Source organism: Eumetopias jubatus, unplaced genomic scaffold (assembly GCF_037043125.1).
Source record: "Eumetopias jubatus isolate StellerSeaLion01/CBP00866 unplaced genomic scaffold, mEumJub1_p1.0 scaffold_9, whole genome shotgun sequence".
In the NCBI taxonomy this organism is placed as follows: Eukaryota; Metazoa; Chordata; class Mammalia; order Carnivora; family Otariidae; genus Eumetopias; species Eumetopias jubatus.
The window spans coordinates 39,727,808-39,748,436 of record NW_028274815.1 but is presented as its reverse complement, the minus strand read 5'-3'; the positions used below and the strand labels follow the sequence as shown (position 1 = coordinate 39,748,436).

The following is a 20,629-nucleotide window of genomic DNA, read 5'->3' as shown; positions in this document are numbered from 1 at the left end:
AATAAAATAAGGAACATAGAATTGTTTAGGAAGGATTGAGATGCTATTCTACCAAATGACAGTCGGTATTAATGATTAGAAAAAAATATGTGTGTGATAGCCTTAGGATATTTACATTCATTTAATTATGGCTGTCATTCTATTTTTTTAAAAACTTTAATAACATTGCTATTTCCCAATCACTTAGCCTATCAGTTACCAGCTTTGGAAGGAAAATAAGTTATTTCCTCAAATTTAATAAAATGAGCAAAAAGAAATTGTGTTTCAAACTGTGTACTTTAAATAGATCTATCAAATGCTCATTAAAAATTTAAGAGCCTACTTACTATATGCATAGGCACTTGTTTTGCAGCGGTGAAGAATAACCTGGCATATAGAAGACATTCAATAAAGGTTGCCTTGACCGTTCCTTTATGCATTTTTTTTTCTCCTTCTTCGACTCCACTCAAATTTCTTTTTCTTAATTCCCTTTTGCCCTGGAGCTTTTAGACCCAATGCGGCTGCCGTAGGGCGGGGTGGCAAGATGGCGGTCGCTGCCTTTGCTCGTGCCGTGAGGGCAGCATCAGGTCAGTGGAAAGCGAGGCGCTCGATTTATCCCCTCACAGAAGGCGGAACTGGTGCAGGATGGAGTAGGCGTTTAGCGTGGAGGTTAACAGGAAAAAAAAAGGCCAGGGGATTGTCCCGAATTTTCTCCGGGACTGCCTGTGTTCGGCGGGTCGCATCTTGGACCCTGGTGGACCTGGATGTCCCCCGGTGTCCGCTTCCTTACCGGCTCCTGGCCGTTCCGCCTTACCTAGAAAACAGACCAGGACTGGGGAGGAGGGGGGCGAAGGAGAAGAGAAAAGTCCCTGCTAACCTTCTCATTTAGAGGCTAGAACTCGCCACTCATGACCTTTGGCCTTGAAAAAGTAATTTCTCTGAACCTCAGATTCTACAGCTCTAAAACGGGGATGACACCATCTACCTAAGGACTAAATGAGCTCGTGCCTGTAAAGAGCCCTGCGTAGTGCCTGGCACCCAGCAAGCTTGTATGTATGAGATTCACACAATGTGCAGGAAACGGGGCGTGTTTTTTGCTCACTCAGTCCCCGGTACGGGGGCAGTCATAAGGATTTCTCGACTGAGGGAGATGACAGGAGTGAGGGCAATTAAATTAAGTTGCCTTCGCTCTAAGGACTTTTGCAAAAATATTATTTAAATGTGATAAAATTATCAGTAAATTAGTTATACACGAAATAAATTAGGATAAAATTCTGTGTAGGAAGAGTAGGAATAAAGAAAAAAGCTACAATGTAAATTTTCCAGCTGTTACAGAAGAGCATGTTTATGTGGGGGTATTTTTTAATTGTGAAAGTAACATACAAAGAAAAAATGTATGTAACATACAAAGAAAAATGTATGTAACATGAATGGCTTAAATAACTCTAAAGCAAACGCCCCCCGGTAGCCTGGGTGGCTCAGATGGTTAAGCGTCTGCCTTCGGCTCAGGTCATGATCCCAGGGTCCTGGGAGCGAGTCCCGCATTGGGCTCCCTGCTCCTTGGGAGCCTGCTTCTCCCTCTGCCACTATCTCTGTCTCCCATGAATATATAACTAAATAACTAACTAAATAACTAGCTAAATAACTAAATAACTCACTCACTCACTCCAAAGCAAACGCCCCTATAACACCGAAGGCAGGACACAGAACACTACCAGGAACCTCTTCTCTATCTCACTGTGCTTCTCCTAATCAAAATTCTCTTTCTGCTAAATATAAACAGTAGCCTCATTTCATTGTTATCTTGTCCTTTTTTCTGTAATAGTTTTAATTAGTTTTAACATTTATGTAGGCATCTCTAAGTAATATATTGTTTTGCCTGTTTTTGTACTTTACATGAATGGAATCACACAGTATGTACTCTCGTGTCTTTTACTTTGTGAAATTCGTTCATTTTGGGTGTAGCTGTAGGGCTTTCTTGTTCCTATGTAATAGTCTCTTATTCGACCACCCCACAATTCTCCATTTTGGGATTGCCGGGCATTTGATTGTTTTCAGTTTGGGGCGATTAGGTCCAAAGCTGATTTTCTTTGTGTCCTGGCACATGAGTGCAAGAGTTTCTCTATGATGTGCTTGTGTGTATCCTTATAAAACTGGCTGTGAAATTGCTGAATCAGAATATGTATATATTCAGCATTGCCTGATACTGTGAAAGTGATGTGCTTTTTTAAAATCACCCCACGGGCACCTGGTTGGCTCAGTCCCTTAAGCATCAGACTCAAATTCAGCTCAGGTCATGATCTCAGGGTCATGGGATTGAGCCCTGAGTGGGGCTCCACACTCAGTGGGGAGTCTGTTTGAGATTCTTTCCTTCTCCCTCTCTAAGATAAATAAGTGTTTTAAGAAAAACAGGGGTGTGGGGCACCTGGGTGGCTCAGTTGCTTAAAAGTCTGCCTTCGGCTCAGGTCATGATCCCAGGGTCCTGGGATCAAGCCCCACATCGGGCTCCCTGCTCCGTGGGAAGCCTGCTTCTCTCTCTCCCACTCCCCCTGCTTGTGTTCTCTCTGTCAAATAAATAAATAAATCTTTTTAAAAAAATTAAAAAATAGGGGTGCATGGGTGGCTCAGTCGGTTAAGCAACCGATTCTTGATTTTAGCTCAGGTCATGATCTCAGGGTCGTGGAATTGAGCCCCATACAAAATTTTTCAGAATACTTTTAGAGGGTATGGGATCAAAAAAGTTTGAAGGCCACTACTTTAGACAGTCGTACTCGCTTCTCTCCACACTCCCCATTGTTTTGATTCCTGCCACACGGAGCTATTTGTAATTCCCCAAACCTACTATACCATCTTTTTTCACTCTTCACCTGTACACTCCCTTTTCCCTGTGCCTCTTCTTATTCCTTCAAAACTCTGGTTTTGTGTCACTTTCTTTGTTAAAATATCTGTGTTCTCCATATAAGAATGAGTTTAGAGAATGCCAGTATGTATTAAAATGCCCAAACAGGGCAGAAGACTGAAGGAGCAGTTAATTACTGCCCTTGATTTGTGTGCTACCCTTTTGTCAACACATTCTGAGTTAGGCTGTGTTCAGTTTTTACAAGCTAAATCACAGCTTGGGCCACCTGAGGGTATGGTGGATAAGGCCCCCCAAGTCATTTTCCCAGGAACTGCTATCAAGCAAGATTTACCTTTCCTTCATTTTTTCTAACCTCGGTGTATTTATCCTGGATTTTGTCTTGTTAATTTTGATCCATTTTACCAAGATCACTTTGAGTCCAGATAGTCTTTGGACTTTGCTTTTATGCAGATTTGACAAACATGCTTTATGCAGCTTCAGGGCCTTCGTAAAAATTGAGGAAAATATAATCAATTAGGGAGCCAGGAAAAGACTTTGATCAGAACAGCAATCAGCTAATTTGGGGATAGTTTCTAGTCAGCTTGGAATTTATGTAACTGTACTATTATCCTGCCCACATTTATTTCTTTAGAATATAAAGAAACCTTTCACATGCCTTCCTAAAATCAGGCTACACTGTGTCTAGACATTCCCATGATTTCCCAGGCTAGTGACTGCATCAAAAAATGAAGTTCTTTTTAAGGAACAGTTCACTCCCAGTTGACAATATAGATTTTTGTGTGTGTGCACTTCCTGTTTATTTATCCATTCTAACTTTTTTTTCCCCTACAAATGAGTCTGTAGTTTACCCATTTATATGTTCTAGACTCTTACCTGCTCACTTCCTTCAGGGGAGGTTTCTCAGAATTTGAGGGTTTTTGTTTGTTTTGTTTTAACCAAGACACCAAGTTCTTTTTTTTCCTTCAAGATTTTATCTATTTGTTTGACAGACCGCGAGAGAGGGAACACAAGCAGGGGGGGTAGGAAAGGGAGAAGCAGGCTTCCCGCTGAGCAGGGAGCCTGATGCGGGCTCGATCCCAGGACCCTGGGATCTTGACCTGAGCCAAAGGCAGACACTTAACGACTGAGCCACCCAGGTGCCCCCCCTTTTTTATTAAGATTTTATTTATTTATTTGACAGAGAGCACAAGCAGGGGAGCAGGAGAGGGAGAATCAGGCTTCCTGCTGAGCAGGGAGTCTGCCCAGGGTTCCATCCCAGGACCCTGGGATCATGACCTGAGCCAAAGGCAGACGCTCAACCAACTGAGCCACCCAGGTGCCCCAAGACACCAAGTTCTGATGACCTTGTGAAAATTGGGACATTTTCTTGTTTACAGTCCTCCTCTTCAATTCACTTAATCTTTCAAAGATTACCTCCTAGTTTGTACTCACGTCTGCAAATATTTACAGTTTTTTTTTTTTTAAGATTTTATTTATTCATTTGAGACACAGACAGAGAGGGAGAGCATGAGCAGGGGGAGCTGCAGAGGGAGAGGGAGAAGCAGGCTCCTGGTTGAGCAGGGAGCCCAATGCAGGGCTCAGTCCCAGGACCCTGGGATCATGACCTGAGCCGAAGGCAGACTCAACCATCTGAGCCACCCAGGCGCCCAAATATTTACAGTTCTTTGAAATATAAGTTACTTATACCTGGAAACTTGAATGCCTTGCAGTAGAGAATTTCACTTCCAAGTTCCCAGAGGGGCTCTCGACAGTCTCCTGAATCTTGGATTTCAGCTCATTCATTAATGTTTATACTACCCTTTTTAGTTTGAAGAGCAAGAGAGCACAGCAGGGGGAACAGTAGAGGGAGAGGGAGAAGCAGGCTCCCAAGGAGCAGGGAGCCCGATGCGGGGCTTGATCCCAGGACTCCAGGATCATGACCTGAGCCGAAGGCAGACGCTGAACCATCTGAGCCACCCAGGCGCCCTGAAAATTGTTATTTTCAATGGAGAACAGAAAAGCAAAATAGGGCTTTTAAGTATTCAATCTTTCTCCTGCCATCTGTTAACATTATACCATTTTTGCTAAGCATTTCTCTGCTCTTTACTATCTGCTATTAGCATTCATTAAATGATTTCTCTGTGCCAAGTGCTCTCCCTAGCATTTTTCATGTTTTCTCTCATTTAATTCTTGTCACCTCCCCATGACTAACCTTATTTAAATTTGGGGAAACTGGGGCATAGAAGGGTTCAGTAACTTGCCAGTGGTCACACAGCTAGTGAGTAGTTGAGCTAGAAGGTGAACGCAGTCTGACTCTCACACCAGCACCCCAGTCCCACACTGCACTGCCCCTCATTTGTTACGTGAAATCAGTGCAACGGAGAGTAAGGCAGCGGTTCTAAGCCCTGGCTGAACTGCAGTCTCATCTGTGGAACTTTTTTTTTTTAAAGCAACTATTGAGGTATAATTTACATACCATAAAATTACCTGCTTTATGTGTACAATTTGATGATTTTTAGTAAATTTAATGGGTCGTGCAACCATCACCACAATCCAGTTTGGGGGCATTTCCATCATCCTGTGGCGCTTTTTCAGTGTGCACATTCTTGAGTCCCACCCTAGGCTCAGAATCTGAGTCGAGTCAGTGCCCTGAGTGACTCTGCTTTGTAGCCCTGGACTCTTACTTTGGCAATAATGTGAAGAATAGGTAAAGAGGACTGCACTGGGTCGATGCATCTAGACCCTCCCCACCCCCAACCCCATGAGGTGCCTTCTGAGCCGCGCCCAGGCATCTCCATATTGTCAGGCAAGCAGTGCTCAGCCTCTGGAAGGTCCAGCCCCGCTCCAGGCACGAGTTTGTTTCAGCCCCCCTTGCCTTTGTGAATGTTGTTCATCCTACGTGGACTCTCAACCTCCTCCTCCTGTGGCCTGTTCATTTCCTAGAGGAGAGCTCACGTACCTCTTTTGTTTCCTTTAGGACTCCTCTTGCCACTCTCTTGCCTCTCCAGGCAGTGGCCAAGCTTTCTTGGCTCTGCCTTGCCATTGCACTACATGCTGGGGAGCCCTGGCTCGTCAGAGGATAAGAGCTGGACTTAATGTTACAAACATTTTTGTTCCCTACTGTTGAACACAGAACTAGGACACATCAAAGTGGATTGTGGTGATGGTTGCACAACTTCCTAAATTTAGTGAAAAGCATTGAATTACACATACGGGTAATTTTGTGGTATGTTAAGTTATACCCCAGTAAAGTTGGTAAAAAGCTCCACAGGTGAGTCTGTTGCTCACCTGGTTTTGATACATTGATTTTAAATGTCTGGATGCCTATTTTGGAGCATCGTATTAAACAAGTATGCTTCTCTCTCTCTGCAGGAGTCTTCCAGCCCCTGAACATTTGGGTGTCTTCAGCCTATCGAAACTGTGTCCAGAATGCCTGTCTCAGCTCTGCGCTGTCCACCCGCCATTTTAGTTCTCTTCAGACACCAATTGTTTCCTCTGCTCCCGGACTTAGCACATGTGTCAGAAACCTGACATGTGGGCATACTACAGCAATCCTCAACAGGTAGAGTATATTTCAGTAAACGGGATGCTTAGACAAAAATTGTAAAATATTCCTGCCTGCAAAGACATCTTAGAAGCAGATGGTACTCTTTGCCTACCTGCTGTTTATCATGTAGACTGCCTGCTAGAGTGGGAGAGTATGATTGATATCCCTGTGTGCCTATGTGCCAGCAGCAGGACTGCCAAACAGAGCACGCTTCTGATGTCCTAGATGTGGTTTCCTGGATGGAAGCTGTCAGCCAAAGCGGAGGGTGAACAAGATGCTCGGCATGCAAGGCTGGTGTTCATTTAGTCAACATATATTTAGTTAAGGACTCCTGGGTGCCCAGTTCTTGGCAGAAAGGATACAAAGATAAACTGAAGTCCTCAAAGACTTGATAATCTAGCAGGCAGGTAAGAAATCAGGTGATTAAAATATATAGGATAAATTCTCTCATAGGGATTGAGGGGGTAGTTGATGGAACGCTTACAATTTGGTGATAGTGGCTATTCTTATTTATGCTTAGTGTCATGGATCATTTAAAGTAACAATGTATATTAAAGTTGGCTCTATTCCAGTAGAACCTCTTCACTCATTTCTAAGTACAAAAATGGATTTTATCCTCTAATGAGTCTTATTGCTGTGTTAAAAATTTTTTTAATATATTTTAGAGCGGCCCCCTTGCTTCCAAATGTCCTGAAGCTACCAGTCAGAACTGTAACGTACTTCAGTTCACGGAAAGGGAAAAGAAAGACCGTGAAAGCTGTTGTCTATAGGTTTCTTCGACTTCATTCTGGCCTGTGGCTGAGGAGGAAGGTGAGTCTTCACACTGTTATTTGATTGAAAAAGGAGTGGGAGCAGATGAAAATGAAGAATTCAGTGAGCCTGTTCATTGATGTATCTTCCTCCCGTTTACCAGTTGCTTTTACAGTGCTGTGCTTAAGTACCAGCTTGGCAGGCATCTCTTAAGGTAAATGAATTCATAAAACAAAGTATCAGTCACAATGGCAAAACTCCTCACTGTAGGATGAGTTCATCACAGGTCTTCTACATGTCTGGCATATCTAATGATCACCAGAAGCCCTGTGACACCGCCCATAGGTAATAGCCTGTGGGGAGGCCCTCTTTAAGTCTAGAGTGTTACAGCGGCAGTCGCCTTCAGCAGGGACTTCGTGGCATGGCTCAGATCAGGGGCTGAAGGGCTCTTCCGCCTGCTTTGGATTGGATTCTTTAGGTGGCTTAGTCTTTATGACAGAATATTAACCCCACATACACTTTTTTAACTCTGTGTCTTTCTCTGTAAGTGTGTATGATTGGGGTCCGTATCAGACAGGACCCTAACACTTACTCTGGCCTGGGACCACAGCCTCTGAGAGGGCCTCTGACAAATTATTACTGTTCCATCCTCTCCCACAGCACGTCATTCAGCATGTGTGTGGGCTTTTTCACTCACGTCTTTATTCTTGGAAACAGAGTAGCTGATAATTAGAAAGCAGCTAAAGACTAGAGTTTTGCAAAACCACCTTTGAGTTTTGATAACTATTCAAATTCTAATTCCCTTTTACTATTTGGAAGTTAAACGATTCTTTAAAGATCAAAATTTGTTTCTCCATAAAAATAAAATATTTAATTGGTAAGACTTTCGCTAGTTGAAAGGTTGAAAGGATTATTTCCTATCTTATAAACAATCCTAAATTTAAGGTAAAAAGGTTGACTGGAACTCTCAGCTCATTCCTCCTTCAGAACAATACTGCGGTAGTTCATTTGCTACACTAGTAAATAGAAGCTCATGTAATCCATAAGTAGCTGAACTGAGTTATTCAGTTAACAGTTCTGAATTTTGGACCATTGGAAAATTTCTTCCCCCTTGTTGTCATACTGATTATTTCCAGGTCGTCATCTGGCCCTAGATAAAATAAGCTGGGTGGGGTTTTTTGCCTTCCTTTCTACATCCCTTTTATTGGGCCCTGAAACCCGCATGTTATAAAGGACCTGATCAAATTCTCCAATCATGCCTAGTCCCCGCTCAGGACCCCCCAAAATATTCTATATACAGAATGTCCTGCTTCATCAAAATGTAATATTAAGAGGAAAACAAAAAAGCTGGGTGGGTTAATTTATATTAATGTATAAGAACTGAAAATACTTTCTGCAGCACAGTTTTATTCCCTCCCATTTCTGAACCTAGAGAGTGTCTATAAAACTTCAAGCATTTTCACAGTGGTTGCTTTCCATAGAATAATGTTCAGAGGATCCTAGTGGTAATAGGCAGGACAGCAAATTAGCTGTAAGTCAGAGATCCACAAGAACCCAGGTTGGCTTGCAAACTACAAAATTATTACACAGATAAGGGGATTTGGGTTTGAATCTTTCAATTTAAATTATAAGCAAGGAGTAGAAAAAAATCTAATCCCTGGAATTTTAAAACCATAACTCTAAATAACGTTTCCTTATTTCTGAGTATAACTGTACTGTAGAAGTTGCTGGTCAGAGTGATGACACCAAGACATGTCAGAAACCCAAGGTGTCTTCTCAGCCCAGGGCTGTGGTTTTGTTCAGTTAATGTAGTGCCCTAGGACACAGGGCTTTTAGCAATAGCTTGAGTTCTAGTCTCTTCTCCCCTGTAACTTTGTGTGTGGTTTTCGCCACGTATTAACCTGGATGGCACCTAAGGTCTCTTGTAATCTAAACAGACTATGATTGTAGATTTTATATTCAATCTAATTTTTCTTCAGAAATTAATCCTTTTTTTCTAATTCAAAAATTGTTTCTTCAAAATGAATAATGCTTGGATGGTGTATACGGCAGTTCTGGATTAAACATAGGAGTTCATCATTCCTTCATCACTCCCAATAGTGGTTTTATTGTATTCGTTATTCCTTAGAAAAGTACTTACTGCAGAAATTGGTCCTTAGTGTGAAAGGAAGAAATTAAGTAATACACTCGAGAACTGGGTTTTGTCAGCCTTTGTAATACTTAGTCCCCTTAAATGAACATAAACGTCATCAACTAGCCAGGAATGCCCTTCATCATCCTCCACATTGGGAAAAATAGTGGAGTAGTGGTTAAGAACTCTTACTAGTTCTGTGACCTCGGTCTGCTGCCGTTAACTTTTTTTTTTTTTTAAAGATTTTATTTATTTATTTGGCAGAGAGAGACACAGTGAGAGAGGGAACACAAGCAGGGGGAGTGGGAGAGGGAGAAGCAGGCTTCCCGCCGAGCAGGGAGCCCGATGCGGGGCTTGATCCCAGGACCCTGGGATCATGACCTGAGCCGAAGGCAGACGCTTAACCGACTGAGCCACCCAGGTGCCCCTGCCGTTAACTTTTTAATCAATGGTTGTTTCTCTTTAATCTGTAAAATGAGAATAATAGTATGTTGTTGAAGATTGTTGAAGAGATAATAAGGTAATGCATATAAAGTTGGTGATTATAATTATATATCATTACTCTGTACTTTGCCTGCCACAAAGAGTCATTTGGCTTTATTCTCTGTGGTTTTAATTTAAATAATCTTTTATCCAAGTATTAAATTATTAGTATGTCTTTTTCATACTGCACATGCTTTCTGTACCTACCCCTCACTGAGAATCACATCTTTCTGAAAAACATATCAGCCCCAGTCAATCTCATCTTTGTTCCCACTGAGCCTATAAACCATGAATGGTGAAGATATCTGTTGTTTCCTATATAACATCATGTTTTGAATGTCTTTATAATATCATCTAACAGGCTGGTTATAAGAAAAAATTATGGAAAAAGACGGCTGCAAGAAAAAGGCGCTTGAGGGAATTTGTGTTCTGCAATAAAACCCAGAGTAAGCTCTTGGATAAAATGACAACGTCTTTCTGGAAGAGGCGAAACTGGTATGCTGACGATCCTTATCAGAAGTACCATGATCGGACAAACCTGAAAGTATAGATCAGAAATTTTATGACTTCCTAGCTATTGAAGATGTATCTTCGTGTATATGATGTCATTGCAAAATGGAATAAGTACACAACTTGATGTAAATTGTGCCAGTTGGTCTGGAAACACACAGTTCCAACATTAAACTTACCAAAGTTTTAACACAATGGATTAAACATTTTCAAATTTGTTCAGGGAAATAGGAGTTTAAAATTGTTGATTATTTTTAACAAATGGTAATGGCCTAACTAGTTCCAGTGAGGCTTATTTAATTGCAAGGAATGTCAAGTTAGGGCAGGTATAAGAAGACTCAGCTCCAGCAGTGTGACATTATTTTAAGTATATATGCCTGGGAACTCAGGAACCATCTCACCACCACCCTCCACCCCCACAACTAACCCCCGGGCCTCAGGAAGAACAGAAATTATACCGCATTCCTGAGTCCGAGGCACATCTGAGGGCCTCAGCAGCAGAAGATGCTAGATTTTGAGGCTTGGGGGTCTGCCATGTGTGTGACTCAGTTTCTCTGAGTTGCGCCTCTCAAGTTGTTTTCTGCATCCTAACCCTCAGCCCTTCTCCAGGCTCTAAGTGCCAGGAGACTAACTGGGCCAGCTTGTCTCTTTTACTAAAGACCAGGTCTCATCAGGAGTTACTGACCCGTGTCGGGAGCCCACCCTGGCTCACTTGGTTGTGTTAATAAGTAGGTTCACATGCAGCAAAAAATAGTTATGTGAGCAGTTTCACTTAGAGGGGAGCATGGGGTGGCAACACCTGTCTAGTATTCTAGGTTTATTGGGTTCATAAGCGTTCTTAGTGTATTGGAACAGCATTTTTGTAGAGAGACAAGTAAATGAAATAACCTTTCAGTATGCCCATTCATGAAATAGAAGAGGCTTTAGAGGTGCAGACACTTTTTATCCAAGAGTTGAAAGGCACTGTATTTTCTTTTTTTTTTTTAAGATTTTATTTATTTGAGAGAGAGCATGCAAGCAGTGGGGAGAAGTGGAGGAAGAGGGACAAGCAGACTCCATACTGAGCACAGAACCTGATGCGAGGCTCGATCTCGACCCTGAGATCATGACCTGAGCCTAAATCAAGAGTCGGATGCTTAACCAACTGTACCACCCAGGCACCCCAAGGCACTGTATTTCCTAAAAGTTAGTTTACTCACCTGGGATTTCATATTTTTAATTGGAGGATAAACATTTTCCAAAGACACATTGTAGAAACTAAAGGAAAACAATCATTTTGGAAATGATGCAAGAGCTAAGCATTGATCACCTGAAGAGGACTGGATGAGAGGCATTGAGGAAAATTCTGTTCCCTGTGTGGTTCAAGTCTAGGGCAGTGGTTCTCACCTATCCCATCAGAGTCATCTGGGAAGCATTTTCAAACAACAGAGCACTTTGGATGAAAAACCATTACAGATCTTAACCAACTTACGATGGGGTTACATCCCAATAAACCTAAGTTGAAAATGCATTTAATACACCTAAGCTACTGAACATCATGGCTTAGCCTAACCTACCTTAAATGTGCTCAGAACACTTACTTTGGCCTACAATTGGGCAAAATCATCTAACACAAAGCCTATTTTATAATAAAGTGTTGACTGTCTCATGTTTACTGAGTACTATACTGCAAGTGAAAAACAGAAAGGGTGTGTCTGTGCAGGACAGTTGTAAGTCTGTCAGTTGTTTACCCTTGTGATTACGTGGCTGACTGGGAGTCTCAGCTTGTTGCCACCACCCAGCAGCACAAGAGAGTGCCCTACTGTGTATCACTAGCCCCAGAAAAGATCAAAATCAAAATTTAAAGTATGGTTTCTACCAAATGTATGTCACTTTCACACCACTGTAAAGTCGAAGAACCTAAGTCAAACCATCATAAGTCAGGAACTGTCTGTATTAAATAGAATTATGCCTCAGTTACTACTTCAAATCCTTTAATATAGTAGCCGATGATGATAAGATGAAGTTTCTTTATTGTTAATAGAATAAGGTTAAAGATAACCAAATTGAAATTCTGTGGTAAGTCAGGCTAGGATTATTAGAAGAATTTCTTGAAACCAGTGCATGTTCCTTAAAAGGAAAAGGGGTGACAAGAGAGGGTTCTAAAACTAGAAGGCCACCTGTATGTCTGTTTATGCGACCCATTAATAAAGAACAGACATTGGATTTGAGATGAGGTAAGACTGAAGCATGCAGTGGCATCCTGTTTTGATTGATTTTCATTTCCTCATAACTTCTGAGGTGGCAGAAGCCAACCACTCTCAGAGTTTCCACATCATTTTTTTAAAAAATATTTATTTATTTAGTTAGTTGAGAGAGCGTATGCACAAGTGGGATGTGCAGAGGGAGAGGGACAAGCAGACTGTGCTGATGTAGAGCCCGACTCAGGGCTTGATCTCACAACCCTGAGTTCCTGACTCTGCCACTCACCCCTGGTAGCAGGATGGAACTGGTACCTGAAGAAGTTGAGGAGGCCACTTTCCCACTGTCTCCATGACTTCTCTAGTGAAACTTTGGACAACAAAGATCTCTGTTATAGGGGCCTCAGCACCTTGGTTTTTCCTGTAGGCCAGAGGTAGGAGAGGTAGAGACAAGGACTGGCAACCAGACCTCAGCATCCAGACATGGACTGAAATGGAAGGGCACATGATTTCGGACAAAGGGAATTTTCATATATATAATTTTTGTTTTATGGGTAGCAGGGCTTATCATCAACACTGATTTTATAGTTTGAAAACCAAACATTAAGGAGTCTACCTAAATGGCATTGTAATTTATGTAAAAGTATGATTTACTGAACACCAACTATGTCCCAGCACAGGGATGGGCATATATATCATAACTGCTAATCCTCATACCAGCCTTGCAGGGGAGATACTATTTTTTCTTTCTTTCTTTTTTTTTTTTAGTAACCTCTACATCCAACATGGGTTCAAACCTATGACCCTGAGATCAAGAGTCTCATACTCTTGACTGAGCCAGCCAGGTACCTGGGGGGGATATTCTTTATCCCTCGTTTAGATTTGAAGAAACTGCAGCTTATACAAGTTTAAATAAAGTACCCACAATATAGCTAATAAGTCACAGAACTTAGGTCTGAAGTCTTGGAATCTTGTGCATTTCCTGGAGTCTTTTAACATGAAAACTCATATATCTAAGTCAACAAATACTATAATCTAGCACTATACATACTAAACACTTTTTTTCATGACACTACCAAGTCAGCCTTTAAATCATAACTTTGCTTTACTGTTGCCAGCTTTTAACCTGATTAATCTCAGTTCTGTTGCCATTGGACTTGGCTCAGTAAATGAATAAATGAATGGATTTTCAGCCTTTCCATCTCTTCATCTTCCTTTCAGCCTTCTGAATGTGCTTCTTTACCTGCTGCTGCTTTATTTTATAGCCCTCATGTCAAACATACAGAATAGAAGACTATAAAGGCAAAGAAAATGAGTTTCATCTTAAGTGTTCAAGTCTTTGTGACCACCCAATGAAGCTTATGTGTGCCTGTTCATATACATATATTTTTAAGTAAATTGTACACCCAGCGCGCTCAAACTCAGAACTCTTGAGATCAAGAGTCGCATGCTCTCCCGAATGAGCCAGCCAGGCACTCAGCCTGTTCATATTTTAAAGGCAAGGGCTGCAGTGGTGTGATGGGTATCCACAGCACCCTGTGTGCCTCTGCACATACCACCCTCTTAACCTGCACACGTACTCCCTCCCCTGCAGGTGAGGGAACAGATACCAGGAGGGGAAATGACAGACCAAATTTTCTGTTTGCAGAATTAAAACTGCCCACCTGATGAACTGCTCTATTTTTACAGCTACACCGTTTCCACTGGTGACTTTTAAAGTGTAAAACATACTACCAGGTTTATATTTACGTGATCTACTGGTTTGCAAAACACTCATTTGATTCCGCCCCCGCCCCACCCCGCATCAATTCTAGACCAGAGGCATGGGGCCACAGCACCAGGCCAGTTAGTGACTGACCACTCAGCTTCTCATCCTTGCTACCTTCCACATTTTTTTAAAGTATTTTCCCTTTCCTCATAAGCTCAACATTACAAAGATGTTTTTTAAAAGAAAAATGTTAAGACTTTATTCAAGATATATATCAGGCATTATAACAAAACAGCAGAACTTCAACCTTTGGAATACTGTAATTTTACACCCCTTTGATGCACAGTCCAGTATACTATTTTATTACAGATCATTCTATAGGGACTACAGGAATAAACTAGGGAAACTGCACAGTCAGCATCCAGAAGGTCAGCTCTCGTAGTGTGTACTGTTGGAGAAGGAAGCACGTCCTTTTGCCATGTCAAATACTGTGCACGGTGAGGACTAGGGAGATACTCAGCTGTGATCATGGTAGATGAGCACTGTTATCACAAACACACAGACAGTTTACTGTAGAGAACATACATTTCAGAGGCCAGGGGAGCGAGCAAGCTATTCACACAAAGCCAGGAGGGATTATGACGAAGCTCTCCGGGGTCTAAGTACACCACCCCAACTCACCTCAGAAACGGAACAGTCGCCGGATGGCAAAAAAGAGTTATTACATGAAAATTACAGACTTTCGAGCTAGCATTTTGTAAACAGCCTGTGTCTATAAATCAGCAAATTAAAAATGTTCAGTTATATCCTCTAGACAGAACAGCACACCGCCACATGTACACTTGTAGGCATTCACATTTTATGTCAGTCCATACACAAATATACAGCTCGTTGGATAAGTAAACACATTTTGCCAGAAATATGAAAGCTGCTCTCATTTGTACAGTGAGTGTTTTTAAGAGAGAAACCAACTCCCTAATCAATACTTGAAGGAAAAATAGTTACATTTGCATTAAGACAGCAGTTGGATACCTTTATATTTTTTAAATCTTGAATGAGAAGTAATACAGCGTGTCTGACAGTAGAGTGCTTCCAATGTGTTTTTGGCATAGTTGAGTGCAAACTTGGTAGTTTGTACTTGTTAAAACTTTACGTTGTAAAATGGTGAAAATATAGTTTGTTCATGAAGGATCTCTGCTGCTAAAGGCATTTATTATTCTGGCAAAAAAAAATTTGCTAAAAAGCTGCTTAAGTGAAGCTGTTTCTGATAATTCTGGGTACTCCCAACTAACAGGTAAATACATTTAAAGCATATATTTTTTCCTCTGAAACTATTCAGTGAGCTTAAAGAAACAGATGTTCTGTCCCCCCTAAAGAGTCTAGGTATTGGTGGGTGTGGGGCACAGACAATGAAGAGCCCTCTGAACCACAAATTGGCTTTTAGGTTTGTTTTCCTAAATCCTGTTGTAAATTACAAAGTCACCTTTCAACGGAATTGTGGGAAGAAGGGATTTAAATATGCATATCTGGCAACAATCAACTTCAGGTAAAACCCTTTCTCAGGTGGCTAAGATTCAGCCAGTGTGTCATCAGCCGAGACTACTGATGTGTGTTCGCAGAGCTCAGTAACGCAACAGTCTTGAACCGGGCCTGTTTATAGCTGGTTGACAGTAAGTTCTATGTGGTACATAACACTAATTCTCTAGTCTCCAGGGCATATCTATGAACAAACACAATCCAAGTATTATAAGTAACTGGGTTGTGACCACTGCATGCATTACACTGAAAGAAAACACCAACTCTAAGCACAAATACACAAGTCCTACATTTAGGCTCCGCTCTCCCGGGAGGGGTGGGGAGCTACCTCGGGCCAAAATGCTATCTAAACCAGATTCTTCTTTTCAGATAAAGTTCTCAGTCTAAGTAGAGAGTCCCCTCAGCTAGTGCTCTATTCTACTAAGGGATCCTGGCTTGCATAAGACGTCCAGTAAGACACAGAGTGCCCATGAGTGTGCGACTTCTCGCTCACATTCTGAGCAAGCCAGGAAGGAAACAGAAGAGTGTGAGCCCTGGCTGCCCAGGGTGCTGGGCAGCAAGTCAGTCCGTAAAGATCTCAACCTCTGAAACCTTTCTAGAACCCAGCATTTTGACAGGTGTCTCAGATGTATTTGATGGCATATTTGAAACACAGTTTTAGGTTTGGTTTGGTTTGGTTTGGATTGCCTGGTTGGCTTTTGCTTAGTGTTCTCTTAAATCAAGGTGCTCAGATTATAGGCTCCTCTACCTGGGGAAATAAGTCACGGAACCGGTTACTATAAAGCAGAAACAGTCATTTGTCCAGCACTTTTGGAACACTCAAAATGATTCCTCTCAACAGGCCTGTGAGTTCACATCCCCAGGAAGTTTTACCAAGGGTGAGCCACCTGCCTAAGGCTTTGGTAAATCCCTTGAAAAGATTCAGAAGCTCTTAATCCAGAATCCCGGGGGAGACAAGCTTCTTGTGATTTCTCTTATTCTGGGCTGCTCCCCTGGCCTCACTGCACTCATCTCTGTCATTACAATATTGTCTCTTCATGCTAAGCACCTCTGGTGTTTTGACTAATCATCTGTCTGAAAAAGATGGACCATCGTCCTGCAGGAAAAGGGATGTTCTACTGGAGTTGTATTTAGAAGCTTTAGAAGCACATCTGAGACATTCTCTAGAATCAAAATAATTTTTTACATATCTTGTAGTTTTCTTACATATCAGAACCTCTGGCAGCCCTTGCGAGTCCATCAGATTAAGCCAAAAGCCATAAATATGTACATCGTAGTCCAAAGTATTAGTACCAAGAACAAAAAAAAGTTTAAAAAAATTGCTCTGTTTGCATTTACAGGACTAAAAACGAAGTATGCAACAAATAAATTACAAATGTACATCTCAGCAGTGTGAGGGTGATCTCTTATATTTCTAAAAACACACTGCTGACAATCCAATTATGGAAAATTACTACCCTCAGAAGACTTAAAGGTCACCCCCCCCACTACCTTTCCCTTTAACTTCTCCCCAGCAACATAAAGAAAAGGAAAATAAAAGTCTTAAAAGTGTACGAGGGGAGAGAGTAAAGGCTGTGTCTGTGAGGCTGCACACTCAAAGCACACCAGCTTGCGGATTTCTGTGTTACTAGTGACTAGCTCTTTAAGGCAGAGAAGAAACATTCTGTGGGTCCGGTGCTGTTGGCTCATCTCACTCACGTGGTTTCAGTGGCTGAGGATGAGGTACTTTTCTTCCTAAAGTGGGATCGAAGAACTCTAGGCGGTGCCTGGCAGAGAAAACAGAAAAGGCATTCCTCAATTTGGCATAAGCGTGGAACCTTTTGAGGCGAGCACCTGTGTGGGTTTGTGTTGAGACACACAGCTCCTTTGGCCACACGCACACGTGTGTGAGGCAGCTGGCTGGGAATCAGGTTCACATCCCAAGCATCCCATGCTGAGCCAACTCTCCTAAGTCTCCCAAGCAAATGGTTGCACGGAAGGATGACACACCTCTCTTGTTTCTGCCTTGGGAGCAAAATGATCCTAACAAGTGACTCAGCACAGAGAAATGCCTCCCCGTCTCTTCCCTTGTCTTTGTTATTTCCTTTGGAAACCAGCCAATTGTTTCCAGGTATGTGCCTAAAATTTCCATCACCAAGTTCCCAGTCCTCTTTCTGGATGTGAAATCCTTGAATGCACAGCAGGCCACACAGCAAAGGGAAACACTGTCCTTAAGGATAAAGGGTTCCACCTCATCTCCCCTACAAATGGCTATCAAGGCGGGGCGGGGGGAGGGGGGAAGCCCTCCTTCCATGGAACACACAAATCACAGAAGTTACTTCTACAATGAAAGAAAAGGAAATTTTTGTCCTGGTATAGCACTCAAGGGCAGGGACAGAAAGTGGGGGCAGTAACACAACTGGTCCCAAGCTCCCCTCAACCCCTGTCTCAGTCCCCTTCTCTCTACGAACTTCTTTTTCTATAGCACCCTTCTACACCTCTATTCCTTCTGACCTGAAGCCCTTCCCTCCCTTCTCTGTCTTGCTATTTATAGTCCTCTTTAGGACCCAGCTCCGCACAACCCAGACACACATATGCAGGGTCACCTTCTTTGTTCTCCTAGTGTTTCGCACATGCACACGAGAGGACATCAGGGGACTCTGTGCCCTGTCTCCCCCTCCTCACTGTGAACTTTCCTGGGCGGCATGCCGCCTTCACCATTTACCAGTAAGTAGCTCAGTGCCTGGAAGGCACACAGAAGGGAGGGAGGGAGAAAGGGAGAGAACAAAGTAGGAAATAGAAAGCTCTGGCCTTCCACATCCTGAGTCCTCAGGACACCTTTTTGACTAGGAAATGTTTACCAGTCACCTCTGGACACGAGTAAAAGAAGAATCAGAGAAACCTAATTTTTAGTTACTTGTCTCAGGCTGTTTAAACAGTAAAGCAGCTTTAACAAAATAAAACCCAAATGGCACAAACCCTCAGGCCCTACAATGTTTGGGGCACCTTCCTTGAGAGAGCTGAGCCCCTACCCCCCATCATGGGGCTGCCCAGGCTGTGACCGAGTGCATGAGCAGAGTCCAAACCCAGTTTTACCAAAACCTCTAACTTCAAAACTGACCCAGGTGTGCCCCACCCCTCCCGATCCACATCACAAAGCAAGGCCCCTGAAGCTCGAGAGACGTGGCCCTCCTGCTGCCAAAACTCGACCCACATCCACAACTGGCCACAGTACATCTATCAGGTATATTTGCTTTGGGTCCTTTTAGAGGGCTGTGGCCTTTCAATAACATTTTATCAGTGTCTGCTTTGTGCCGTCTTGGAGATACAGTGATGAACAGCTTCATTTATAGAAACGTGTCAAATAACACATTTTCTTCCTCTAAAACACACATTTGGGTTGTTTTTCATTCACATATCATCTTGGATTAGTGGTTGCAAATTTTTAAAATTTTATTACAGGTTCCATATCACTTCTCCTATTTCTAAGTAAAATGAGCAGTCTTTTTTGCCCCTTGGCAAGGATCTGGATGCTACCTAGCGGTTTGTCCTATCTGATGGAGAGAGATCTTCCTACCCCAGGCACTCAGGAGATGCTGGGGGCCCCAAGAGCTGCCACTCCCAGGACCCACAGATCTCCAGGGCAAAGCCCCTGTGCAAACACATCCTCCAACCTGCAGCCCCAGACACCGTGTACCTCCAGGGAGAACTCCGTCTTTCGAGGCGCCTTATACTTGTACATGAAATCCAGCAGATCTTCCTCTTCCTCGTCCGAAAATGCCAATGGGTTTTGGAGCTGGTGGGGCTCCCAAGCCTTCACACCACCCTCATTCACATCTCCCTCAACCACTTAATGTCCATTTACAATCTACACAAAGGAGACAAAGTAGGGAGGGATCAGTGTAGCAAGGAGCAAGGAAGGCCAGGCAAGGTTGGGGTTAGGCACACCACACAACAAGCCTGTTAGGATGACCGCGGTCCCGGTGTCTGAAGAAGCAGCCAGCATCCCCTGGGTCTCGCTGCAGGGCGGTCCCGGGCTGTGAGGGTGCCACTGGAAACCAGCAGGCACTGTGCACAGGAAGAAGCAGAGGCTCCAGAACCTACTGAGGAGCTACCGAGGGACGTGGGGGCACCGTTGCCCCGGAGCGGGGGGAGGAGGACGCTGCCTTAGCTGAGAGGTGTCAAGCCCTGCGGCTGAGACCTGTGATGCCACACCAAAGAATGCTCAGGGAAAGAATCTCCTCTAGAACGGATAACTGCAGTGATTTCAGAGGGGCCTGCGGCAGCTTCCTCTGTTCCACAGACAAGCTATGTTGACAGTGCCTTACACTCGCATATTCAGCTCCAAGCCTTCTTTGAGACAGGATGTCAAATGCCAGGAAGCCTTACTGAGAGAACCTTAAGCAAAGTTATGTAGAGTTTTTCATTTCAAAGGCCAAGTCCCAGAGAAGCAAAGAAGCCTAGTGGAAAGAGAATCTAGGAATACCCTTCCCCCCCCGCCAGATGACAGCAAGATCCCTGTTTTAGTCTACCACGATTAAAACCACAGGAAAAACTCCAGAATTAATTCATGTCATTGAAAGCACAGTATTTTTTAAAACATTCAAAGCTTAAGCATATTCCATGTCATCTGGCCAGGTGGTCAGCACATCCCCAGCTTATCTGACACTCAAAGAGATAGCTTTCTATGTTTCATATATTGTTTTTACTTAGAATCACAGACTGTAGACATAGGGGGCCCTCAGATCATTTGGTCAACCACCCGAAGGCCTGTAGAAAGAAAACGGAACTCCTTCTAGAACACCCTGCTACTGCTCCTAAAAACACAGTGAGCCATCAAATGTGTTCTCCCCATCAACAGGGGGCTTGCTAGACTATAACACAGCACCAGACTTAACCAACCAGGTGTGTTTAAGCAAAACTAACAACAGACCCTAACCTTGAGCCGCTTTGCCAGGTCCTGCTGCTGTACTCCCGAGCAGCCAGC

At 43.0% G+C, this 20,629-nt stretch overlaps 2 protein-coding genes across 2 annotated transcripts in view; one reads left to right on the top strand and one right to left on the bottom strand.

The window, feature by feature from the left end:
- Positions 1-483: 483 nt before the first annotated feature.
- Positions 484-11,891, top strand: MRPL35 (mitochondrial ribosomal protein L35). The gene is made up of 4 exons (XM_028122333.2): positions 484-566; positions 6,191-6,380; positions 7,031-7,175; positions 10,091-11,891. The coding sequence occupies exons 1-4, from the start codon at positions 524-526 to the stop codon at positions 10,277-10,279; spliced, it is 567 nt and encodes a 188-aa protein (XP_027978134.1). The 5' UTR covers positions 484-523; the 3' UTR covers positions 10,280-11,891.
- Positions 11,892-17,357: 5,466 nt separating this feature from the next.
- REEP1 (receptor accessory protein 1) overlaps positions 17,358-20,629 on the bottom strand; it is a 52,391-nt gene continuing 49,119 nt past the window's right edge. Inside the window, exons 9-10 of the mRNA XM_088026622.1 lie at positions 19,340-19,491; positions 17,358-17,429 (exon numbers count right to left, since the gene is read on the bottom strand). Of these exons, the coding sequence (XP_087882748.1) occupies positions 17,358-17,429; positions 19,340-19,491 (224 nt within the window). The remainder of the gene's footprint in view (positions 17,430-19,339; positions 19,492-20,629) is intronic.